The sequence below is a fragment of the Aedes albopictus genome, chromosome 1 (assembly GCF_035046485.1).
Source record: "Aedes albopictus strain Foshan chromosome 1, AalbF5, whole genome shotgun sequence".
NCBI classification, from domain to species: domain Eukaryota; kingdom Metazoa; phylum Arthropoda; class Insecta; order Diptera; family Culicidae; genus Aedes; species Aedes albopictus.
In genome coordinates this window covers 100,124,793-100,148,675 of record NC_085136.1, presented here as the reverse complement: position 1 = coordinate 100,148,675, position 23,883 = coordinate 100,124,793, and the positions used below count along the sequence as shown (strand labels likewise).

At 42.6% G+C, this 23,883-nt stretch overlaps 2 protein-coding genes across 4 annotated transcripts in view; both read left to right on the top strand.

Annotated features, from left to right (window-relative positions):
• The window catches only part of LOC109398368 (uncharacterized), a 39,428-nt gene extending 31,391 nt beyond the window's left edge, over window positions 1-8,037 (top strand). Inside the window, exons 8-17 of the mRNA XM_062854730.1 lie at window positions 279-354; window positions 430-738; window positions 1,706-1,849; window positions 4,035-4,167; window positions 4,607-5,583; window positions 5,639-5,883; window positions 5,941-6,130; window positions 6,187-6,982; window positions 7,045-7,319; window positions 7,378-8,037. Coding sequence (XP_062710714.1) covers window positions 279-354; window positions 430-738; window positions 1,706-1,849; window positions 4,035-4,167; window positions 4,607-5,583; window positions 5,639-5,883; window positions 5,941-6,130; window positions 6,187-6,982; window positions 7,045-7,319; window positions 7,378-7,602 — 3,370 coding nt within the window. The 3' untranslated portion in view covers window positions 7,603-8,037. The remainder of the gene's footprint in view (window positions 1-278; window positions 355-429; window positions 739-1,705; window positions 1,850-4,034; window positions 4,168-4,606; window positions 5,584-5,638; window positions 5,884-5,940; window positions 6,131-6,186; window positions 6,983-7,044; window positions 7,320-7,377) is intronic.
• A 12,311-nt stretch (window positions 8,038-20,348) lies between these two features.
• LOC134285071 (uncharacterized) lies at window positions 20,349-23,193 on the top strand. 3 transcript variants are annotated; one of them, XM_062845089.1, is made up of 3 exons: window positions 20,349-20,581; window positions 20,652-20,858; window positions 20,928-22,765. In XM_062845089.1, exon 3 carries the CDS (start codon window positions 20,929-20,931, stop codon window positions 22,447-22,449), a length of 1,521 nt encoding a protein of 506 aa, XP_062701073.1. In that variant the 5' UTR covers window positions 20,349-20,581; window positions 20,652-20,858; window position 20,928; the 3' UTR covers window positions 22,450-22,765. The 3 variants fall into 3 exon arrangements, 2 of the variants coding, with proteins under 2 accessions (XP_062701073.1, XP_062701074.1); XM_062845090.1 differs by having other exon boundaries at window positions 20,652-20,876; XR_009996123.1 differs by lacking the exons at window positions 20,349-20,581; window positions 20,652-20,858 and adding an exon at window positions 22,784-23,193 and having other exon boundaries at window positions 20,886-22,665.
• The last annotated feature ends 690 nt before the right edge of the window (window positions 23,194-23,883 follow it).

The window sequence follows — 23,883 nt, the reverse complement described above, 5'->3', positions numbered from 1 at the left end:
AGGATATAAAATATGTGAAAAAGGTAATTTAATGAACTAGGGTAAAACCAGTGATTTGGGGGGGAAAACGTCACACGATAGGGTACTAATGCCACATGGCAGGTCCATCAGTAGGCCTTTTTCTTTTGTTCCTTCGGAACAGGTGCGAGTCGACCTTCAGCTGTAGATACGGAGATCCCTAAACCCTGCGCACAGCAAAAGAGCCGTCTTTATTAGTGGTTCGACAGAAAAGTCCAGGATCTACCCATCTCCGAGTTCTTCTGCACCTGTGGTCCCAGGTTTCGAGGCCATACGGACAATAGGCAGTCCGCCATTGAGTATCCGTTGGTCGAGCACATTGTTCCTACCGGCATTGTAGGTGAACCGATATTGTTCTTCCCTTTGTGCCTTGGACCACCGCCATTTTCCGTCGGAAACATTACGCCGTAGACCAATATCACCGAAGAAGCCATTTTCTGCGGCGGCCAAGTAGCCCGCTTGAGCCCCATCAGTCAAACCACCAATCGAAGAAGCCATTTTCTCCGGCGGCCGAGTAGCCCGCTCGAAGCTCATCAATTCCCCCGATACAATCAACCAGTCCGGCGGCCGAGCAGCCCGCTCGAGGCCTCCGACATCCCACCAAGACTGAGACCCTCCGGCGGCCAAAAAGCCCGCTTGAGTATCACCACTTCCGCCAACCACCGTAAGCCACCCCCGTCAACAAGCCACCACCAAGATCATCCCGGATCCGGATCCAGGGCAAGAAGCCCATTCACGCAAGTACCCTATTTAAAGTGTGACGTTAGAGTAGTTAGACGTTCTCTGGGGTGAATAAATCACGAATGTAAATTGTTAACTCAGGTGGTAGCGATTCTTTATAAAAGCGCATCCCTGGATATAGTAGTTTACGCAACAAGGTGCAGAATGAAGATTTTTACAGCACGAGTTGTACACTTATCCAACGAGGCTTGCCGAGTCTGATCATAGCAGGTTATACTGTGCATTTGTCACAATTTTTCAAACCTGCATCCAGAAAGCATCAAGAAGTTGATCAAAACTGAAAACAGTGCTGTAATGGTTCATTACGCAACGCAAATCAGTGCTGTAATGAACCATTACAGCACTGATAATTTGGTGTGGGAAAGTAGGCCTTTTCCTGTTAGATTTGCGTGGGGTAAAACAGCCTATGACGATGAGAAATTGCAAAAAATAAGTTTCACTTTTCTTCGTTTGCTTTTTCCGTTTTGTTCGGGCTTGCAAAGAAGCCATCAGGCCTCGTCTTCTGGTGGTTCAACCGAAAATTATTTCTCTTCTGGCTTTTGAAAGTTTTTCAGTGTAAAGCCTTTTGCATCCAGGTTCCACTTTAATTGAGTCCTCCTGTAGCTAAGAGTTCCATTTTCACTGTGTTCCTTTTGGTAATTGGATTCGTGTGAGAACCGGGTCGATAAAAGGACCAGAGGTAAGTTGGGAAGACACGACCCTGAGGTGAATTCACCACCCCGTGAGCTAGAAAGTTTCAGAAGTGGACTAGGGACACCATATAGCGATCCTGGACCGACGAATGGATGCGGGACAGAACTATATTCTTAAGAAGGCCAAACCAATCACGGGACCTGGCGAAGACCTGCCAAGCCGGCGGGAACAAACCGTTCTCTCCCGACTAAGGACAGGGCACACGCGCGTGTCACACAACATGACTGCTAACGGCTCCAGCTTCCGCCGACAGTGTGAGACCTCTGCAACGCTGAACACAGTTGAGCACTTCCTGTGCACTTTCCCTGTCTATGAGTACCTCCGTCAGACGCACCAAATAATCGACATCTCCAACACATTCACCAACGATATGGTCAACGAACGCCAAGTGATCAACGTTAGTCGATTTGGCCCCACGATGGCAGTGTTCATCGTTAAAATACACTAAGCGACAAAGCGACACGAGCGCCAAACGGCCGAAAACGGCGAGCACTGGAAACAAAAATGACAACACAACAATGTAAGTTATGGGGCGCTAGTGCCGCGCAACGAGAGCATAACCACATACTCTGATATGACCGTTACAAAGTTTTACACAAGGCAGAAAGCAAAGATAGACGTCTGTTCTCTGTGATCTAACCCCAGAAACAAGCCCATCCGGCGGCAAATAGCCACAAACGGAGAAGGGAACAAGGCAGGCAACGAAACCCCCGATCGAGGAACCTTCGGATTTCCTGAGATCCGAGCGGTAAGACCCACCCTGAACATCGAAGCACAACACCACCGCCCAAAACCCCCCGGGTTAGGGACCACCCAGACGAAAAACTCTGAGGTCGGGCCCCAACCCCCCAACTAAGAGCGCAAACCGTTGGGCACTTCGGGTAGGCAGGTGGACAACTTTTCCGGGCCAATTTTGATGAGTTCAGTTCCGATACCAACCTTACCACTTACCAGTAGACTTATTTTTCTTAAGCTGCTGGATAGCATCCCAAACTTCCGGTAACTTTTTCGGCCTCATCTCGATGAGTTCCGCTCCGCTCCGCTTTTTGTGTTTGAACTGCTGGATAGCATCCTTAACTTCGCTCAACGTGGGAGTTGGCTCGTTGTTGCTCCCTGCTGTACTGACGTAGTCATTTCTCCCGCTGCCTTGGTCCTCCAAGTCTGCGCTCCCCGTACCATTCAAGTGTTCGTTGAAGTGCTGCTTCCACCTTTCGATCACCTCACCAGTAGTGTTGGCAGGCACGAAGATACACTCTGCTCGAGGAAATCCATGGCATTGCCATTACCAAAAGCTTTTGGACCCACCGGGAGTCGAACCCATCACGCTCAGTATGATCTTGCTGGATACCCGTTCGTTTACCACTTCAGCTATGTGGACACAGTCACACGTCGGAACGAATTGTTTAACGATCAAAAAACGATCAATTCTGACTATACATGTCAATGGTTGCTCCTCCGTGATTGATCTGAACTGGTACCAATTGCACTGAGATCCAACTGAATAAGGGGCTGGGACATTCCACTTATTCTCAAAGTGCAATTTTAGCAGCTCATGCATGTTCGATCAATAACGGCGCCGGCCAAGTCCTTATAGTCAGCTGGGAAGGGAAAGGAATGTTAGAGTGTACTAGTTGTTGCTACTAGAGACCGAGAGCACTCTGCGTCCCCACAACCCGCACGGACTAGGGTATTTGTTAGACGGAAAGGATGGCAGATCTAGGAGTCACCGTTGGGTTGGTGATGTGATCCATGGATAGGGGTTATTTATAGTGTTCGTGATAGATTGTGTGGTGAATAAGATGAATAAGGTCAAGCGGCACAGCACGCTTTGGTTGCATAACTTATAGGCGTTATATATACGCTGTGCTGTGAGTGGAAGTCGGAAGGGAGGGAAACGACTTTTTTCAATTCGTTTCTGGTTCTAGCGATGGCTATGAACATATGAATATACATGAGTTGTATATGTAGAGAAGAGAGAGCGAGAGAAAGTGGATAGAAAGATACAAAGTAGGATGAAAAGGACGGGCCAGGGATTGAACCCATGACCTTCTGCATACGAATCAGAAGCGGTAGCCACTAGACCACCAAGTCACACGTCGGAACGAATTGTTTAAGGTATAAACTAGATTACATCATTCCAGAAAAACTGCTAAGTACTCTGACCTCCGCCATTTAAATATTGGCATGAATCACTTTTACCCAAACGGCACACAACATACCAATCTCCCCTATATGTAGACATTCTTCCAAGTGATTGAGTGAAAAGCTTTCCCCGCAGAAAAATGTAACCCAATAACGACGATCCACCCACACACGACCGATCCGCGGAAGCGGACGGTGTGTCACCATGGAAACGCACCACATTTTTCACTGCCACCGGGTCGTCGTCGTTTTCACGGTTTTCACGTTCACTCACGCGTTCGCACCGCTATTTTCAGTCAGTCAGTCAGTCGATTGGAGATCGTCGTCGTCACATGTACTTAACCGACTCTGAGCAGCTGTGGAAAGTTAAGATTTTTTTTTCTCGGAAGATCATCAACCACTTTCGCCGAGCAGTAGGCAGTGTGTGACACAGCTGATGGAAAAATAAATCCCGGTGCGCACAAGTCGGTGGACGCCATATTGGAAAATTCTTCGAAATGGGGAGTTTGCTGGTTCTGTTAGTCGGTTTGGTGGTCTGTTTCGCTGCTCAAGGCAAAAGGGAAATCCCTATCGGTAAGTGGAGTTTACTTTCGTTGGGTTTGGTGAGGACTGATGACGGGATTTTTAAAAATCAATAGAACGAAAATTTGGGATGAGGAAGAAGTTATACAACTCTAGCAGTTGTCGAACTTTACATTGAATACGTGGCATCCATACGATATTTGAGTTATTACGCATTTCGAAAGAGATATTTTTCGAATTACACAATACAACCAATAAACTAGATAGCTAATGGCGACGATCCACGTGAGATCAAAGGAAACGGGTCGTCATTTTTTATGATAAAGAGACGCGCGCAACTTTGGTTTGCTGTAAAAATACCGATTGCTACGTTTGTAAACAAATCTAGCGAAGCGTAGCAAGCGTGGAGCGATCAGGTTGCCCAGCGTCTTTTTTTTAGACTCGATGTCGCTATGACGATCGAATATATGTTCTATTCACCGCATTTCAGGAGCTATCTTCCACGGAGACAACTACGAATCAGAGATCGCTTTCAAATATGCCATCGAGCGAGTTAACATGCACGAGAAGCACTTCGAGTTGGTTCCACTGATAAAGTACGTCTCCCCGGAGGACAGCTACAAAACGGAACGGAAAGTGTGCGAGCTGGTGTCGGAAGGTGTCACGGCCATCTTCGGCCCAAGCTCGATGTTGACCTCCGGTATTGTGAGTTCGATCTGCAAAACCATCGAAATTCCGCACATTATAACTCATTGGGATCCGGAGCCCTTCGGAGGATGGGATCCGGAGCTGCAGGCGATGACCATCAACCTCTATCCGGAAGCGGACATTCTGTCGCGAGCTTTGCAAGATCTGATCGTGGACTACACTTGGAAGAGCTTCACGATCATCTACGACAGCGATGAGGGTTTGATGCGACTGAAAGACGTGCTACAAATTCACGGACCCGGAGATAATCCGATCACCGTACGACAGATCGATGATAATCCGGACTACAGACCACTGCTCAAAGATATCCAATCATCTGGTGAGAGCCATATCATTCTGGAAGTTCATCCCGAAAAAATTCTGGAGATTCTCCGACAAGCAAAGGAGGTCAAGATGCTGGAAGAGTATCAAAGCTACATCATTACTTCGTTGGATGCTCACACCTTGGACTTTGAAGAACTGAAGTACTCCAGATCAAACATAACCACATTGCGGTTGATGGACACGAAAAGTTTCGACATCAAGAATGCTGTTCACGATTGGGAACAGGGTGAAGCCAGAATGAAGAAGGTTTTCCGAGTTTCTCCGGAGCACGTCCGTACGGAGTCCGCGTTGTACCATGATGCTGTGAAGCTCTACGCTACCGCCATCAGGGAACTGGATGCTACGGAGGAGATCACACCGTCTAGGCTGTCATGCGGAAGCAAGAATCTTCGGCAGTGGCCGTTTGGATTGCGGATCGTCAACTACATGAAAGTTGTAAGTTTTAAGAGATAATTTCCACAATACCATGTTGAGCGATTCATCTTTACAGAAAACCGATCACGGCATCTCCGGACCGATCATCTTCGATGACTACGGCCGGCGTACGCACTTCCAGCTGGATATTGTAGAACTGAACCATCAGGATGGCTTCATGAAGATTGCAGTTTGGGATCCAACCAACGGGATCATCTACACTCGCAGTCAGGAGGATGTTCACCTGCAGATCGTGGAATCACTGCATAACAAGACTTTCATCGTGGCGTCACGGTTGGGAGCACCATTCCTGATGATGAAGTTGGTAGATTCAGGGACTCCTTTGGGGCAGTTTGTTCATAAATTCCATGTTTTCAGAGAAAAGAAGGAAGGCGAATTCTTGGAAGGCAACAATCGCTTCGAAGGATACTCCATCGAGCTGATCGACGGCATTTCCAAAATCCTCGGCTTCAAATACACCATGGAACTCGTGCCGGACGGAAAGTACGGATCGTACAACAAAGAGACGAAAAGATGGGATGGCTTGGTGAAACACTTACTTGATCGAGTAAGCTATCGATTTCCAAAACGTCGTTGATCACTACTAATCTTCTCACCTTTCAGAAAGCGGATCTTGCCATTTGTGATCTCACCATTACCTACGAGCGCCGTACTGCCGTAGACTTCACGATGCCCTTCATGACCCTTGGTATCAGCATTCTGTACGCCAAGCCCGTGCCTCAGCCCAAGGATCTGTTCTCTTTCCTGTCTCCTCTATCCCTGGATGTGTGGATCTACATGGCCACTGCGTATCTTGGCGTTTCCGTGTTGCTCTTCGTCCTGTCTCGTATGGCCCCTGCTGACTGGGAGAGCGCCCATCCTTGCAAGCAGGATGACATTGATGAGGTGGAGAACATCTGGGATATGTTGAACGCCCTGTGGCTGACGATGGGATCCATCATGGGTCAAGGCTGCGATATCCTGCCCAAAGCGGTGTCTACCCGAGTAGTCTCCGGAATGTGGTGGTTCTTCGCACTGATCATGCTTTCGTCCTACACTGCCAACTTGGCAGCTTTCCTGACCATGGAGCGTATGGATGCCTCGATCGAAAGTGCTGAGGATCTAGCCCAACAGAGCAAGATCAAGTACGGTGCGGTGCTCGGCGGTAGTACGCTGAGCTTCTTCCGTAACTCGAACTTCTCCACGTATCAGAGGATGTGGGCCGCCATGGAGTCTACTCGTCCGTCGGTGTTCACCAAGAGTAACGACGAAGGACGTGATCGCGTCCTTAAGGGACGTGGCCTGTACGCTTTCCTGATGGAGTCCACTTCGTTGGAGTACATCACCGAGCGGTATTGCGAACTCACCCAAATCGGAGGGCTGCTGGACTCCAAAGGATACGGAATCGCCATGCCCGTTAGTGAGTATCTAGCCACATTCAAAGAACTTCATCTTCTGATTCCTGATCTTACCCATCCACAGACTCCCCATACCGGACGGCCATCTCCGGAGCAGTGCTCAAAATGCAGGAGGAAGGAAAGCTGCACCAGTTGAAGACCCGCTGGTGGAAGGAGATGTACGGCGGAGGTCGCTGCGATGAACATGCTACAAAATCGGCTGCGGACAGCGCAGCCGAACTCGGAATAGACAACGTCGGTGGTGTGTTCTTAGTTCTGGCCTGTGGCTGCTGTTTTGCGTTTATTCTGGGGATTTTGGAGTTCCTGTGGAACGTGCGGAAGGTGGCGGTTGATGAGAAGGTATGTAATATCAGTTGACATTCAGTTTCGTATTTCATCGCGATCCACTTCCACCCAGGTCACCCCATGGGAAGCACTGAAGGCGGAGCTCAAGTTTGCGATGAACATTTCGATCACCACGAAACCGGTGCACAGCATGTTGAGCGAGTCGTCGTCGGCCAAGAGTTCGATGCGATCGGCGTCCAGGAGGGAATCGGAATCGGTGGGCCGCGTGCACAACATCAAATCCGGTACCAGCTTGATGAACATGGACAAGATTGGATTTGTGTTTAGTAATAAGTAGTAGATGAGTTGATTCAAGATATTGAGATGCTGGTAAAAGTTTTGGACATCACGAGACAACTTGGACTCTAATTTCACATCTGCTTTCAGATTTTTAAGGTGCCTATCTGACGAATATAGCAATGAATCACAGTGCATTCTTTCAGCATAGCTGGCAGAAAGCTTGTAATTATCAAGAGCAAGTGCCTTAGGGTATAAAACTGAGCTATGAACAAAACTTCGGCAACTGTGACGCTCGTGTTGAGATTCTGAGATATTTCAAATTAAGGGAATAAGTTTCGAAGTGAAAAAAATTACAGTGTGTCAAAAAGTTTTGAAGATTAGGTTGATTTTGTTTTGCATAGAATAATTGTTAAAATGAAAATATAACTAAGATTTATCACGAACCCATTGCATTGCATTGTTTGATTCCACATAATCTGGCGATCGAAGTTTTTAATTACATTGAGGAACAAGGGATACATACTTTAAGGCATTTCAACACATACAGAACAAATTGTCACATATATGTGTCAATTGTGATCGATTGGACAGTGCGGACAATCTGGTACAATGCGACCAGTGCGATGCATGATGATGGCATATGTCCAGCGCCGGTGTGTCACCATCGGTGGAAATCCACATTTTTTTCGACCGAATTCTATTTCAGAAAACTTCGCACGCGTCCGATACTCGCAAACATCGTCAACAGAATGCCGGAAGCCTCATTCACGTTTCTGCATGACTCTTACCATTGCAGGTATCGCAGTCTTGCTCACTCACACCCCATTTCCCATGCTCAACGTATTTCATCCTTCGTTGCTTCACTCTCTTTTCTCTCTCGTTCAAAGCTCGCACTCACTCTTTATCCCATCATGGAGCTTGGAAATCGGCCACTTGTTAGTGTTGTCTCTTTTTGGCCATGGCGGTAAAATCCGTTGGGGATACCCGCAGCACGGACAATACTGCGTCTTCGCCAACGGTGCCATTGTGGTGTGTAATTGATTAGACGTGGAGTATACTACAGTAACGAGGGGTTTGTACTATGAAACCTTATCACCAAAACGCATTGACCTAGCTCAAGAAGTTGGATGTCACCTGGGTTCTGTTTGGTTGGTAGATCTTACTTCGTAACGCAACCCGAAAAGATGATCTACCCACGTTACGGGCTCCGATAAAGATTGAGCATCTTCTAAATACCCCCTTGTTGCGTATCGTGCAATTGATATTTTGAACATGTAACGCGTTCAGTGTTTAGCGTTTAGATCGGTTTCAGATACCTGTCTGGAAGTGAGAGAACTGATAGAAAAGAGTATACAAAATAAAATAGAATCAGATTGATATGTGACTCCAACACAAATAGATAGTTTTTTTTATTTGATCAAGTGAACAAAGTTCCTAAGTTAAATTGTTGAAATATCACACCCCTCAATCACAGAGAAACACTCATACTGAAACTGATCGCTTCCCATCAACCACCTTTTTGACGGTTGATTCAAATATTCATTATGTAGTTGGATAATTGACCACACACAGCGCTAACATCGTTTTTGCTGGTCCTAATTTGACCCCTAAAAGTGCTTAGGTGCATAAAGTAGCCGAAGTAGAGAAAGTTTTATTCTAGAAGACGTTTAGTTTATAAGAGAAAAAAATTAGATAAACTGTTTTTTTGTGGTGGTTTAGTATATACGTGGTGTAGAACTTTTTCAAGGCCTCCAAAGCATTTTCATTTTTGAGTCTAATTTCTATAGAACTTGTAAAAGATTTTAAGGCACGCAAATATGTCCTCAGCTAGGTCTTAAGCGGGGAGAATGGCACTTCCTTTGCTAAGCGAAAAATCCGCATTTATCCGTTGCTAACCGTCGTCAACCGCGTCTAACTGGCACTGGATATGGTCTTAAGTATATTGAATTTATATACAGGTCGGACTCGATTATCCGGAGTCAGGTACTGATGCTTCTCAAACATATATCTGGGGAACGGATGGTTTTATAAAGCTGAAATTTTGACATTTTGTCAAACCAACTTTGATTAGTGATTAGTCAAAATTTCAGCTTCTGACATCATTCCGGTCGCGAGATATTATTTTGAGAAGCGCCAGAACTCGACTCAGAATAATCGAGTCCGACCTGTATAAGTTGAACTTGATGGTAACATTCTGTTTTTGTATTAAAAAATCATGTTTTTCGCGGAAGTAATGACTTTATAAGAAATAGCCTACCTTTAGGCGTTTAATGTTTAATGAAGGACCTGCACTGCACGCCTAAATGTAGTCAATTAAAGTAAAAATCAATATGCTTAAGACCTAGCTTAGAACTAACTTTTATATTGGCGTGCCCTACTAATCTTTCACAAGCGAACAGAAATTAGATTCAACTCATAGGTAGGTACCTATTGTGAAACATTGAACGCCTAAAAGTAGGCAATTACTTGTAAAATCGTCTTACTTTCGTGAAAAACATGATTTTTCTAACAAAAAACAGTGTGTTGCCATCAAGTTTTACTTATAGTTAAATTCAATATGCTTAAGACCTAGCTTAGGACAGAAAAATCTACTTCTTGCGTGCCTTAAAATCTTTTACATGCGCATGGAAATCAGACTCAAAATTGAAAATATTTTGGAGGCCCTTTCGGAGACAGTTGCGGCAAAGTTGGTGGCGTCGGACATCCTTCTCCTTGTCTTCGATGGTCATCTTCGAGAACACGGCGCATAGGTACAGGGGATGGTGGTCGGAACAGACAAGGCACTTGCGATAATTGGGCTGACTGGCCCCGTGGCTGGCGACGGAGCGAGAAACGGACTTTTTTGGGGCGCTTTGAGGTGGAACTTCATTGGGTTTGCTGATGGTCTGCAGTACGGTGACTCTACGCTGTAGGAAGGTCGTCAGGTCGTTGAACGCTACGTTGGCCTTTGTCGACGAGTGTTCCTCCCAGTCGCGTCTGGTGGTCGCATCCAGTCTACTACTCAGCATGCGGATCAAGAGTACACTCATTGCACAATTATGGGTCACTCAAGGAACAATCGTTTCATAATATGAATCGTTTTTCATACAAAAATAACATTTTCATTATTTTTATTTTATATTCTCTTCATTGAAACTCCTTTTTATTGTTTTATATAAAAAATTGCTTGTAAAATTCACTTAAGATGGTGAAAATTACTAAATATTGCTGAACAATGAAAACCACAATAATGGGTCAAAATTGGCTGTGTAACAATTATGGGTCAATTTGTTGCCTATTATGGGTCACTCAAGAGGAATTGGCTTAACAATAATGTTTTATCTATTTTTTCAATGAATGATCACTTATTCTCGATAGATCAACTATAGTAGAATCTAAAACTGGTTTCAAACCTCTTAACGGAGCATGTTTTCGCGATTTGGAATCAATTTTTTAAAATTGGAACAAAACCCTCAACACAACCACCGATAAACGCCTAAAAGTATGCAATGACCATGTACGCAGAACTGTCAATATTATGCTGCACAAAAAGTGGCCCATAATTGTGTGATTTTCGGTGTTCCTTGGCACAATAATGAGTCACTTCAATTTTGCCTGAAATAAGCTTTAATTAGCTGCAGTCACATGAATTTATACATTTAGAACGTAAATAATACCTTTATTTTGGTGACGATACCATTTTTCATTTGAAAATCACTGAAGCTCGCTTTTACAGAGCTTACGAAAGCAGCGCACGCACTTTCTGACATCCACAATCGAAGCGTTACTTTGACAGATGGTTTTGCGCCCAACAAAAAAATATCGAAAATATGTATATTTTGACGTATAAGCACGAGTGCGATACGTATAGTGACACAAAATAAATCAACTTATCTACGAAAAATGATAATGGCTAACAAAAGCTTGCAATTAACTAGTATTTATCTATTAAAGTGAAAAGTGACTAATAATTGTGTGTGATCCATAATTGTGCAATGAGTGTATGTCCCAGAACTCTGTCCTCTCCTCCAGCTGTTTAAGTACTCGGACGTTTGTCTCGAACTTTTCAACGAGCGAGTGCAACTCCGAAGCAGATTCCCTTTTCAACGAGGAAAATTCGAAAAGAGAGTCCACGTACGACTGCTTCAACATAACGGGGTTCTGGTAGTGGTTTACCAATAAGTTCCACGCAACCAGGTAGTTGTCGGCGCTGATGGTAATGGTTTGAATTAGCTTGAGAGCATCTCCAGAAAGGGAAGAGCGCAAGTAGTAGAACTTCTGGATATTGGAGAGTTCATGCGAGGAGTGGACGGGAGACACGAAAAGGTCATGGAAATTAAGCCAATTCTCGAGATGACCAGAGAATACGGGCAGCTTCACGTCGGGAAGTCGTACCGAGGACGAAGTTGGCGGAGCTTGTGCAGGTGAGCGGGAGGCAGTCGGAGAGGCAGGGTCCGTAGGTTTAGTAACGGAAAGTAAGAAACCCTTCACGTGGAAGAAACTAGACTCGAAATCCGTTCGGACCTTCAGACATTCGTCCAGGCTCTCATCGTCCAACGACTCGAGTTCCAATTGCGTTTCGTTGACGTCATTCCAGAGGGTTACCAGGAATTCCAGACGTACCGAGACTTGGTGTGAATCCCGTTCTTCTTGGTAGTCATCCACGAAGGTTTTGATAAGGTTGAATGAAGTCAACAGGCTCTTCAGGCGTGCCCTAAGGCTCTTGATGCGTCGTTCCGTTGACATCGAGGCGGAGTAGTGAAGATGACCAGGAAGTGGGGGGTTCTGGAAGGCGAAAAACCGCGCAGCTCAAAAGGGAAGGTTTACGAGAGTTGGAATGATCATTACCTCTGAAAGGCAATCAGAATGCCTTGTACAAAGAATGTTCTAGACAATATCCTTGGCACGTGGCGGGCGTGAAGCGTAGCGAGATGGCAAGAATATCCAGGAAACGATAGAATCTGGAAGGCGGAAGACCGCGCAGCTCAAAAGAGAAGGGATAGAGGTGTTGGAAAGACAATTACCTTTATAAGGCAATTCGTATGCCTTGTATTAGAGAATTTCCCAACGGCTAACCTCCTTGGCACGTGGCGGGCGTAGATCTGGCAGGTTCGGCGAATATTCCAGGCTGGCGGATTAGCGGAGTTCACGCTATCCGGCTCGCAGGACCAGTGTCGATAGCACAGCGGTTGTAGTAACAATTTAGTTTTGAATTCTTCACCTTTCTATCTATGATCTCTTCCAAGTCTGTATACCACAATCACGCATTTATTTAATTAACTCTATTCTACAACTTTCAATTCAAATTCAAATTCTTCTGTACACTTTCACTACGATGACCAGAATTTCTCGTGACAACCTCGCTGATGATGATTTGGGTTCCACCTGTCGGTTGAATCGATGACCAAAAAAGAGGATTCCTTATGCTGCTCGGGTCGCTTTTATACACGTCAGTTGACGGAAGGTGACGGTTGACGGATGTCAAAAAACGCAAGTTCATTTTCGCCTTCGTCGCCCGATGATCGATGAACGAGAGAAAGGCCAGTCATTGATCGATGATGCCGTTGACGTAAAGGTGTCGCCTCCGTCGTTTCTCGCATACGCGAACATCTTATAACTAAGATTCCTACAACTAGTTAAGAAAAAGGCAAACGTAGCCCAATTCTATATATGACACATTCTACGGGCCCCGTATCATCAATACCAATTTTTCAAAGTTGAGTTATGGCATATTTGACATTTTTATCACATTCTACATTACTTTTGTCATCTAAAAATGTATTCGACATGATATTAGTGTGGCAATAAATATAAATTGAACGACGTTTAAGATTAGCATTAAAATAGTGATTTTAAGTCTTTTAAGCACACTTTTCATCCAAACTGTCGTATTTTAAACACCAACACACTGATTTTTCAAAAGTCTTCCATCATTTGTAGATAAATGTATGTAGGTTTTTTAGCATAAAAAGATTTTTAATCGGAAGACTTCACAGCTCTGAAATATGGCTGATCATAGTATGGGTTTTTATTGCGTTGTAACGTCACGAAAAAACAACATTTTTAAATTTTATTCAAATACGGAAAACGTTACAAATATGGAATTTTGTATGCTCTTTGTACTCGAAAAGATCTTTCAAATGAGATTAAAAAAATTAAAATCGGTTCACGGAAGCCTGAGTTTCACCTGGTTGAAGTTTGCGTTGTAACGTCACGAAAAAAAGTTCTGTGGAAAAGACCAAATCTTTCTGGCTTGGACGGCTTCTGAATTGGACAAACTTAGTTCCATATTCAAAACAGTTTAGTTCTCGTTGTGTATGATCTCTTTTTCGAAAAATCGTTTATAAATTGCGTACCATTTCCGGTTAATAAACTACGTAGACTTTTGAAGGACGGGGGAGATGGTGTTTGGCCAAAACCTACGATGTAATTGTACTGCGATATTGTAAAATTTTTTAATCGTTATCTAATACCACTCAATCCGAAAATTTCTGTGATATGAGTGGCCAACAGACGAAACACTGACGAAATTACAAAGTTATTAAGTTGGTCAAAGACTTACAGTTGATGAATAGTTTGATTTGAAGTTCCACCAACAGGCGGCGCTAGAGAACTTACAAATTTTGATTTTCATATATCTCAGGATCCCTTTTACATAGAAATACGATTTCTTCGGCAAAGTTGTTTGGTAAGTAAAGGACTTGCAGTTGATTTACCAATAGATGCGATATTTTGCCACTAGAAGACGTTAGTTTCCATTTTGCAAAAGCAGGCAAGGGATTATAATTTCTTGATAAGTATTCTACAAGCTGGAACTTTTTTCACTTTGACATATTGTATTCAAATCCAATTATAATTCTTAGCTTTCAAAATTTAATTTGATTTTATTTACTTATTCCTTAGATATAAGAGTCAATAGAACACAGTCAAAAATATGATTCTGCTTAAAGCGCTCCATCTTTGTGTAGAGCTAACCAATTAAGTCCAAAATTGTAGAAATTACAGATAACAAGATGAGGAACTATCAGTCAAAATTTGAGAATTTTTGATATATTTTATAAAAAGTTACGGCTTGTTGAATGTGTTTTGGGTAAAACAACTTTAATGAAGCTACCATCTTTCCAATTAATCACGATCCTGAGATAAGTAAAACTAAAAATGTGTATGCCCTCTAGCGCCTCCTATTTGAAGGATTTGAAATCATACGGCCCATCAATTGAAAGTTCTTGACCAGCCAAACAATTTTGTCGAGGACACCAACTGTCTAAATAGTTAGGATCTTGAATATATGGGATGGATATAACGTCAGTGTTACATCTATTTTTGATATAACAAGAATCACCGACAAACAGACGTAACACCTACGAAATTGAAACTCATATATCTCGGGACTCTAATTACTTAAGACTTTAGACTTTTAGAATGTTGATGTCTTTGGAAAAGTTGTTTATCTTGTCAAGAATTTTCAGTTTAATAGCCGTTTGGTTCAAGTTTCTAACTGACTAGTGATAGTTGAAATTTTGAAAAATAATGCACTTCATATTTATTCAAAAAATATTCAACATGTTGTAACTTCTTATGAAGTGCCCAAAGATTTTGCCAAAAAAAAAGTTTCTCAACTAATCAAAATTTGTTGAAAACTTTTTGAGGAATTCTAAACTATTGTAAACTTTTAATAAGCGTCGCCCAGTGTGTCTGAATCTCACATCCAATAGTAAATCAGATAGAAGTTTTTGACTTATCAAACAACTTTGCAAAAGACATGTGCACTAACTCTCTAAGTAATTATGACTCTGACATATATAGGATGGATTTTTTTTTGTCAAAATTAGGTTTATTTGTCTCTGGAATCACAGAAATTGATGCCCCTAAGAGGTATGCAGATCCTCAGGTATATCTTTGGTTCAATAACTGCTCGCACATCTTAAAGCGTTTTTAATTGAATCAATGACATTGCATAAATTATTGAAAAAATGTTTAATTCGACGGCGTGATTAGTTTTATGCTGCATAATCTAAATATCTGGCGGTGCGAAGTAATGAATATCAACGGTTTAGGCTTTGGGACAATATTATATGAATATGAGTGGTACTAAACCGAATATGGGTACCATTAACCTTCATGAAGGAGTTTTCATACTACTAATAGCAATAACTTGGCCCTCCGAGCCATTTATCACAAAACGGATTTTTAAAAGAGTAAAGTTGCTCTTGGAGCAGTAAAAATAATGCAATAATATATTCACAAATTCGGGTAATTTTTCCTGATTATTCTGATTCAAAAATGATGTGCATTTTCATGACGTTACAACGCGAGCAGAACTCTGTTTGAAACTGAACGGGCGTTGTAACGTCACGAAATGTAAAAGTCGATTATCCAAAAACGAATCCGAAATGTATATGTTTTATTTCACTGCTTGAAGAACAAACCAATAAATTTCAATGGTGGGAGAAATTTTCAGTTTAAAATAAAAATCCGAGCAATTTTTCCAAGATGTTGGTTCGCGGTAGAGGGGGTCGAATTCTAGCGCGTTGTAACGTCACGCTACAAATAAGCATTTTAAACAAGTTTTTATAATGAAAACTAAATGTTAAACAGGTCCAACATATCGGAAATTTTACAAGGAATCTGAATATGATTTGTAAAATATTTTGAGGTTTACAGTCGTTTTTATGAGTTATAGTGAAAAATCTGACTACGAATGCGTAGAAACATTGTAACGTCACGGTAGAAGGTGCCTTTCTCGACGGCGTGATGAGTTATATGCTGAAAAATTTAAATATCTGGCGGTGCAAAATAATGGACCTCAGCGCGCTAGTCTTTGGAACAAAACTAGAAGAATATGGGTGGTACTAAACCAAAGATGGGTGCCGGTGTCATTAACCTTCATGAAGGAGTATTCATACTATTGATAGCAATAACTTGGCCCTCCGAGCCATTTATCACAAAACGGATTTTCAGTAGAATAAAGTTCCCCTTTAAGCAGTGAATATAATGCAATGATATATTCACAAATTCGGGTAAATTTGGCTGATTATTCTGATTCTAACATGATGTGCATTTTCGTGACGTTACAACGCGAGCAGAACCCTGTTTGAAACCGAACGGGCGTTGTAACGTCACGAAATGTAAAAGTCGATTATTCAAAAACAAATCCGAAATTTAAATGTTTTATTCCATTGAATTGAAGAACAAACCAATAAATTTCAATGGTGGAAAAAAAATTCAGAATATCATAAAAAACCGAGCAGATTTTTTAAGATGTTGGTAGCGCGTTAGAGAGGGTCGGATTCTAGCGCGTTGTAACGTCACGCTACAAATACGCATTTTGAACACGTTTTTCTAATGAAAACTAAATGTTCAATAGGTCAAATATATCAGAAATTTTACAAGGAATCCGAATATGCAAAAATATTTTGAGGTTTACGCTCGTTTTCATGAGTTATGGAGGAAAATCTGACTACGAATGCGTCAAAACGTTGTAACGTCACGGTAGAATGTGTCAAGAGTCTATTCATTGAAAAAACAGTTGTAACGAAGTCGTATAGCAGATTGTTTGAAGGGGTTGACAAATGACGAAAATAACAACCATTTTTATTTTTTGTCCAAAAAGTTGTATATAAACTAGGTTTTAACGAAAATGCATCTAAGATCAACTTTCATATATATATGAAAGTTGATCTTAGATGCATTTTCGTTAAAACCTAGTTTATATACAACTTTTTGGACAAAAAATAAAAATGGTTGTTATTTTCGTCATTTGTCAACCCCTTCAAACAATCTGCTATACGACTTCGTTACAACTGTTTTTTCAATGAATAGACTCTTATTTTCGATAGATTCATCAAAATAGATTCCAAATCTGGCCTTGAATCTCTTAACGAAGTGTGTTTTCACGAAATGTAAGTAGGTACTATTCGTTCCTGTTTTTCTAGTCACGCTCAGCCCAAAGATTAGTTTTGTCTTTCGCCTTCTCAGCTGCCACTTAATTGGTGTGAAATTTCATTTTTAATGGTTCAATTTAACTATAAAGCCCAGATTGGAGTTCAAGAGAAATCACTCAAGAAACTTCTAGAACGATTCCTGGCAATATCATCCTACGGTGACTGCCATTTGAACTGTCATTTCTTCGCAATTGCGTACTGCGATCGAAGAAAAAACAGTTTCTTGAGCGGTTCAGCCAATGAATTTCCCATGCATCAAGATAGGCCGAGAAATTCCTTCTGATCTGCAATCAGCCCTTAAATCTGCGTTGGCTGGTAATCTGTTTCTTACGAAATTTACGACACTGTTGCGTTTTTAGTACTTTAATTTTTAATAACACAATTCGCCTTATACGGCTCTACAAAGAATCGACTATATCTGCCTTGCAGGCCTTACCGCCTTCAACGGCATTTCCACCTTCAACGGCTTTTTCCGCCTTCAACAGCTTTTCACTCTTCGACGGATCTTTCCGCCATCGACAGTTTTTCGCCTTAGTCGGCTCTTCTGCATATAACATTTTTCCTGCTTTCCGCCTCCAACGGCTTTTCTATCTGTAATTCTTTCCGCCTTTTACGGCTATTTCAAGAATGTCGCCTTCATTAGCTTTTATCGCCTTCACTGGCTTTTAACAGCAACGGCAAAATTTGATTTCAAAATATTGTTTCACCTCTACGCCTTCCTCGGCCATCCGGTTAACAAATCAATACTTCATTCATCATTTAGCATTTAAGTCTAGATTCAGGACAACAACCCCATTCAACGAGTATCAGTATCACAATTAACAAAACTTAGATTTTCTCCACAGTTCTTTATTTCTTTATCTGACAATAGTGATTGTCATCGATTTGAACTAAACAATACCGATCACCATCAAAATCTCTCACAGGTTGATCATTGTCATTAGTCGAAGGTACAAATAGATTGTTTGATTCATATTGAACAGTTAGTACACAATATTTACCTTTTTGATTCCAATGTTGAAATTCAATCACAAGTCATCACCTGGAGGTCATCACTACTCTGCATGCACCACACACACACCACTCATCTCTTTCTTTTTCCAAAGACAACACTTCCCGAACCGAAATTAAACTAAGTTCACATGCACTGTTCACCGTTCTCGTCGCCAATGTGAGAATCTTTCTCTGTAATGATTATTCAACAACTGTATTCATTATTTGTATACACTTTATTACCGATACTTCAATATTACATACAATGGTTCACACTCCAGACAACAATAACTAACAACATCTCCACATATGACAGAAATTGCTGGTTTCTTTGAAGAATGGATTATCTGCACAGTCCATGAATCACACTTTGGACTGGTAAAACTTGTTGCCAGTATTGTCAAAACAACTGAAGATGAAAACTTTTTTTCTTATTTCGCGTTTCATAGTAGATTTATCTTAACCCAATTATAAAGTGTACACCTTGGTGTACACATTATTTTTTTTAATAATATTTATCACGAAGAATCGTGAAATTTTACAAGAATGTGCTTACAGAAAAAACAATATATGCATGTTCAGAACTATTCTTACATTCTGGCAGCACTGTCATGTCGAATGACGGTTCTCGTCGCTCATGCATACGAGAGCGGTGTAAACAAACAAACGAATCACGGCGCATATCACGGTTCGCGTATTGATTTCCGTCCGCAATTAAATCGTATATTTCGGCGAAATTCAGCGATAATTCACGGCCTACGACTACGAAACAGCCTCTGGTTGTATTCTCCGGTGAGCAAATCATCGTTCATCAAATAAATCTATTGTAGGTCAACGTTTCGCTGTGTTATATTTTACTACAGGTAGCGCCATGAGCATCGATGGAGGAGGAGGATCGAATGGTTCTCAGGATGCTGACCTTGATCTGGATTCTGATCAGTTTTCCGTGGAAGCTCTCGACGAAGAAAATGATCCCTTTTTCGATTCTCGCGAGCCTCTGGAAACCGATGACTCAGACACGAGCGAGAGGGAGTTTCGGAAAGCAGATGCCGGTGAAACGAGCGGTGAATCCAGCAAACTCAGCAGCAAGCGGCCAGGCAAGCAAACAAATCTGTCGCTGTATGCAACTTTTTTCAAACGCAAGTTTGTCGGAGAGACTTCTGGGGCCAAGTTTGCATCGGAGATAATTTACGGGAACAGCGTCGATGAAATTTTGCAAGGAATATGGAGTATTGTGAAACCAGTTATCAAGCAAGAAATTACCTTCGAAGATGACAATGGACTCCAAGTTCCTTGTTGGGCCAATGATGAGCCAACATTTGGCGAGCTAGGAAAGTTTGTGTACCTACAGAACCACGCGAATCGTAGACGTGTCAATGTTGACAAAGTGGACAGCAAACTGTTCATCAGTTAGCGGTCGAAGGAAATTCATGTTCATGCATGTTCACGTTTACTCGACCGCAGTATCATGCAAGCAGCTGTGGGAATTGGTTGATCGACAGCTGATTCGGTTTCAGAACAGCGATCGTGCGGGAGCTCCAAATAATCAATCTCTGACAGCATTGGCCAACCAACTACGAGACATCCATGGAGCACACTTCAGCGGACATGCCAGTTCCTGGAAAATCTGGGCGAACTACCTACATTCTGTTCCTGCACATGAACGTGAACGCCGAATGAATGATTTACCACCGCATTCCATCATCAAATTCTTTCGATCAGTACCAATCTCGGAGGCAGTCCAGCTCGAAAGCGCTCGTAGTGGACTGTCGGTTGCTCGAACAATAAATGAAGCAATTTCGACGGACCTTTCGACACTGGAAAGCGAGGTGAATGAATTGCTTACCTTGGGCCAACGCATTAAGCACCGGATTCAATCACTACTGTGGTATCGAGTTTATTATCTGTTCTATTATATCTGTGCCTAGACAACACCTGAATGACGACACCATGAACTATGACTATGACAGGTTGAATGAAGAGTAGAATGTAAACAAGCGTGCGGCTCGTAATCAGTGGTCCGAGTAATTACTACAAATTGACGACGAAAGTTGGGATAAATCCACAAATAAATCTACCTGTTTGATTGTTTTCTTTTACTACTTTGACGAAGCAAACGAGGTAAGTGATTTTTTTGTTTGGAAGGAGGAGAAAACTCCCTAATAAATAATCCTTTAATTCCATGCTTCAGTCCGAAGAAGAAGAATAGGAAGAAGGATTGTATGTGAGTGCAATACTGAAGACTCCGCGACAAGGCAGCGGCGAATTCCGCGACTGATTAGCGGCGCATTCCGTGACACGACAGCGGCGAATTTCGCGACAAGTAAGCGACGAAATCCTCGACACGGTAGAGGCGATACCCGCGCATGAAAGCGGCGTAAACCTCGGCAAGACAGAGGTGAAAGTGTTTCCTAAGGTAAAAGAAAAAGAACAAAAAAACAGAAATATAACCTTTAATGTATTGCAGAATGGATAGCAGCAAACTGATTGCTAACTTGCCTCCGTTTACCGTCGGAGATGTTCCCCTAACGGAGAGAAGGAATAAATGGTACACATGGAAGCGCGGCTTCGAAATTTGTGTCCGTGCTTCAAAGGTCACGAAAGGTACGGAAAAGAAGGACCTGCTGTTAGCTCAAGGTGGGTTTGAGCTACAGGAAATATTTTTCAATATTCCTGGTGCGGATGTCGAGGAAGACGTTGAGGCGGGTGTTGATCCGTACGAAGTGGCGATTGAGAAATTGGATGATTATTTTGCCCCACAACGACACGACGCACACGAGCGATACATTTTCTGGGGGATGAAACCTGAGCCTGGCGAGACCCTCGGAAAATTTTTGATGCGAGCACAAGTGCATGCAGCCAAGTGCAACTTTGGGAAAACAGCTGCTGAAAGTTCATCGATTGCTGTTGTCGATAAAATTCTTCAGTTCGTACCAGCTGGACTGCGCGAAAGAATGCTGCAAGATTCGGGATTGAATTTGGAAGAGCTTCGAAAGCAGATTAATGCGTATGAGATTTCACGATCTGCGAGTGAACAAATTGGTGGGCAAGTGATCTTGCAATCGAAGAGTTCTAATGCTGAAAGCCTTAATCGTGTGAAAGCTTCCTGTCGATATTGTGGACGTTCACATTCGTTCGAGGATCCATGTCCAGCGAGGAATAAGTCATGTGCAAGTTGTGGAAAGCGCGGACATTTTCGTGCTGTCTGCCGAAATCGTAATGATAATCCAGTGCCATCCACCTCTCGAGCTCCAATGAAGAGACCTTTCGGAGAAGCTTACAGAAGTCATGCGGAACATCCTCAGGGACAACAACGGAAGTTCGTCAAACGGGTGAATGCTATTGACGACGCGACTTCAACCGATAAAGGAAAACCCGACGAACTGGTTGAGATGGTATCTTCTGCGAACGATTTGGATGACATGGTGTGGGTAAAAGTAGGAGGAATTTTGATCGAAATGCAGATTGATTCAGGAGTTCAATCGAATATAATTGACGATTCAACCTGGGAAACTATGTGCAGAGACGGAGTACAAGTTCTCTCCGACTTGATGCCCTCTGATAGAAAGTTCAGAGCGTATGCTCAAAATGACAACTTGAGAGTCACTGTCATGTTTGATGCGGAAATTGAAATAGCTGACGGAAACAACAGTCGAGGCGAAGTGGCCCGGTTTTACGTCATCCAAGGGGGACCTCAGCCGCTGTTGGGCAGGCATACAGCCAAGCAGCTGGGAGTGTTAATCGTAGGACTACCAAGTCAGCACGAGTTGGTTCAGCATGTTGAAGTGTCAAAACCATTTCCGAGTTTCCGTGGAGTGGAAATACTTTTACCAGTCGACCGTTCAGTTGAACCAGTTTCGCAGAGATTGAGAAGGTTGCCGTTTGCTACGTTGGAGCGCGTGTGGAGAAGAAGCTTGAGGAGCTGCTCGCCAATGATATCATCGAACCAGTATTCGAACCGAGTCGCTGGGTATCACCGATGGTTGTAGTGGTGAAGGATAGCGGTGACATCCGTTTATGCATTGATATGCGGCAGGTGAACAAGGCTATTTTGCGTGAGACACATCCTCTTCCTACAATCGACGACATTAGATGGAAGTTAAACGGAGCAACTTGTTTTTCGAGATTGGACATCAAAGATGCTTTCCATCAGCTGAAACTGGCAGATGAAAGCAAACCGATGACCACCTTTATAACACATAAAGGTGAGTAAACACACAGCTATTCGTGAAACAGTCTGAAATGTTTCTTTGCGTAGATTTTAAAGATGAAATAAATTTTTCGTGAAATCATAGCTTAAACTTTTTTTTATAAATGTTATAGGTTTATTCCGTTACAAGCGCTTGATGTTTGGAATCTCATGTGCCCCAGAAGTATTCCAAAAAACTCTCGAGCAGATTCTATCAAGTTGCGACCATTGCATCAATTTCATTGACGACATCATCGTCGCAGGACGTACTGAACAAGAGCACGATGAGGCACTTAAGAAAGTTTTACATAAACTTCGTGAATATGACATTCTGTTAAATCAATCCAAATGTCAATTTAAGTTGTCTGAGATTGAGTTTGTTGGTCATCGATTCGGTGCTTTTGGAATGGCTCCATCACAAAGTAAAATTGAAGCCATCAAGTCATTCAGAGCTCCAAAAACTTCTGAAGAGGTACGGAGTTTCCTCGGTCTCGTGAATTATGTTGGAGCATTTATTCCAGATTTGGCCACGGTATCGTTTCCACTCCGGGAGCACACTAAAGCACAATCTATTTTCAAGTGGGAGCATGAGAAGCAAGAAGCTTTCGACCATCTTGTTTCATTGATTAGTGACGAGAAGAATTTGGCCTATTTCGACCGTAATCTCAAAACAAGAGTAGTTGCCGATGCGTCACCTGTTGGATTGGGTGCAGTCCTTCTTCAATTCTATGAAGGAATTCCCAGAGTTGTATCATATGCAAGTAAGAGTTTGTCAGAAACTGAACGAAGATACGCTCAAACCGAAAAGGAGGCTTTGGCTCTGGTTTGGGCGGTGGAAAGGTTTCAAATTTACTTGTTAGGAATTCGTTTCGAATTGGAGACAGACCACAAACCGCTCGAAGCCATATTTTCCGCCAATTCAACTCCTTGTCTTCGCATTGAACGCTGGGTATTGCGGTTGCAATCATTTACCTATGATGTCATTTACCGGAAAGGGAAATCCAATATAGCAGATCCGCTCTCTCGTCTACCAAGTGCAGGAGAGCTGAAGGAGTTTGATGAAGATTGTGAGGTCTACATTCGCAATGTGATTGAACTGACTGCCATTGAAAAAGCTTCCGAAGAAGATATTGAGCTACAATCCATTCGTGAATGTTTGGATCACGGGGTGTGGAATTATACATCAGAGGTGATAAAACCGTATCATGCATTCCGAAACGAGCTTGGCAAAGTG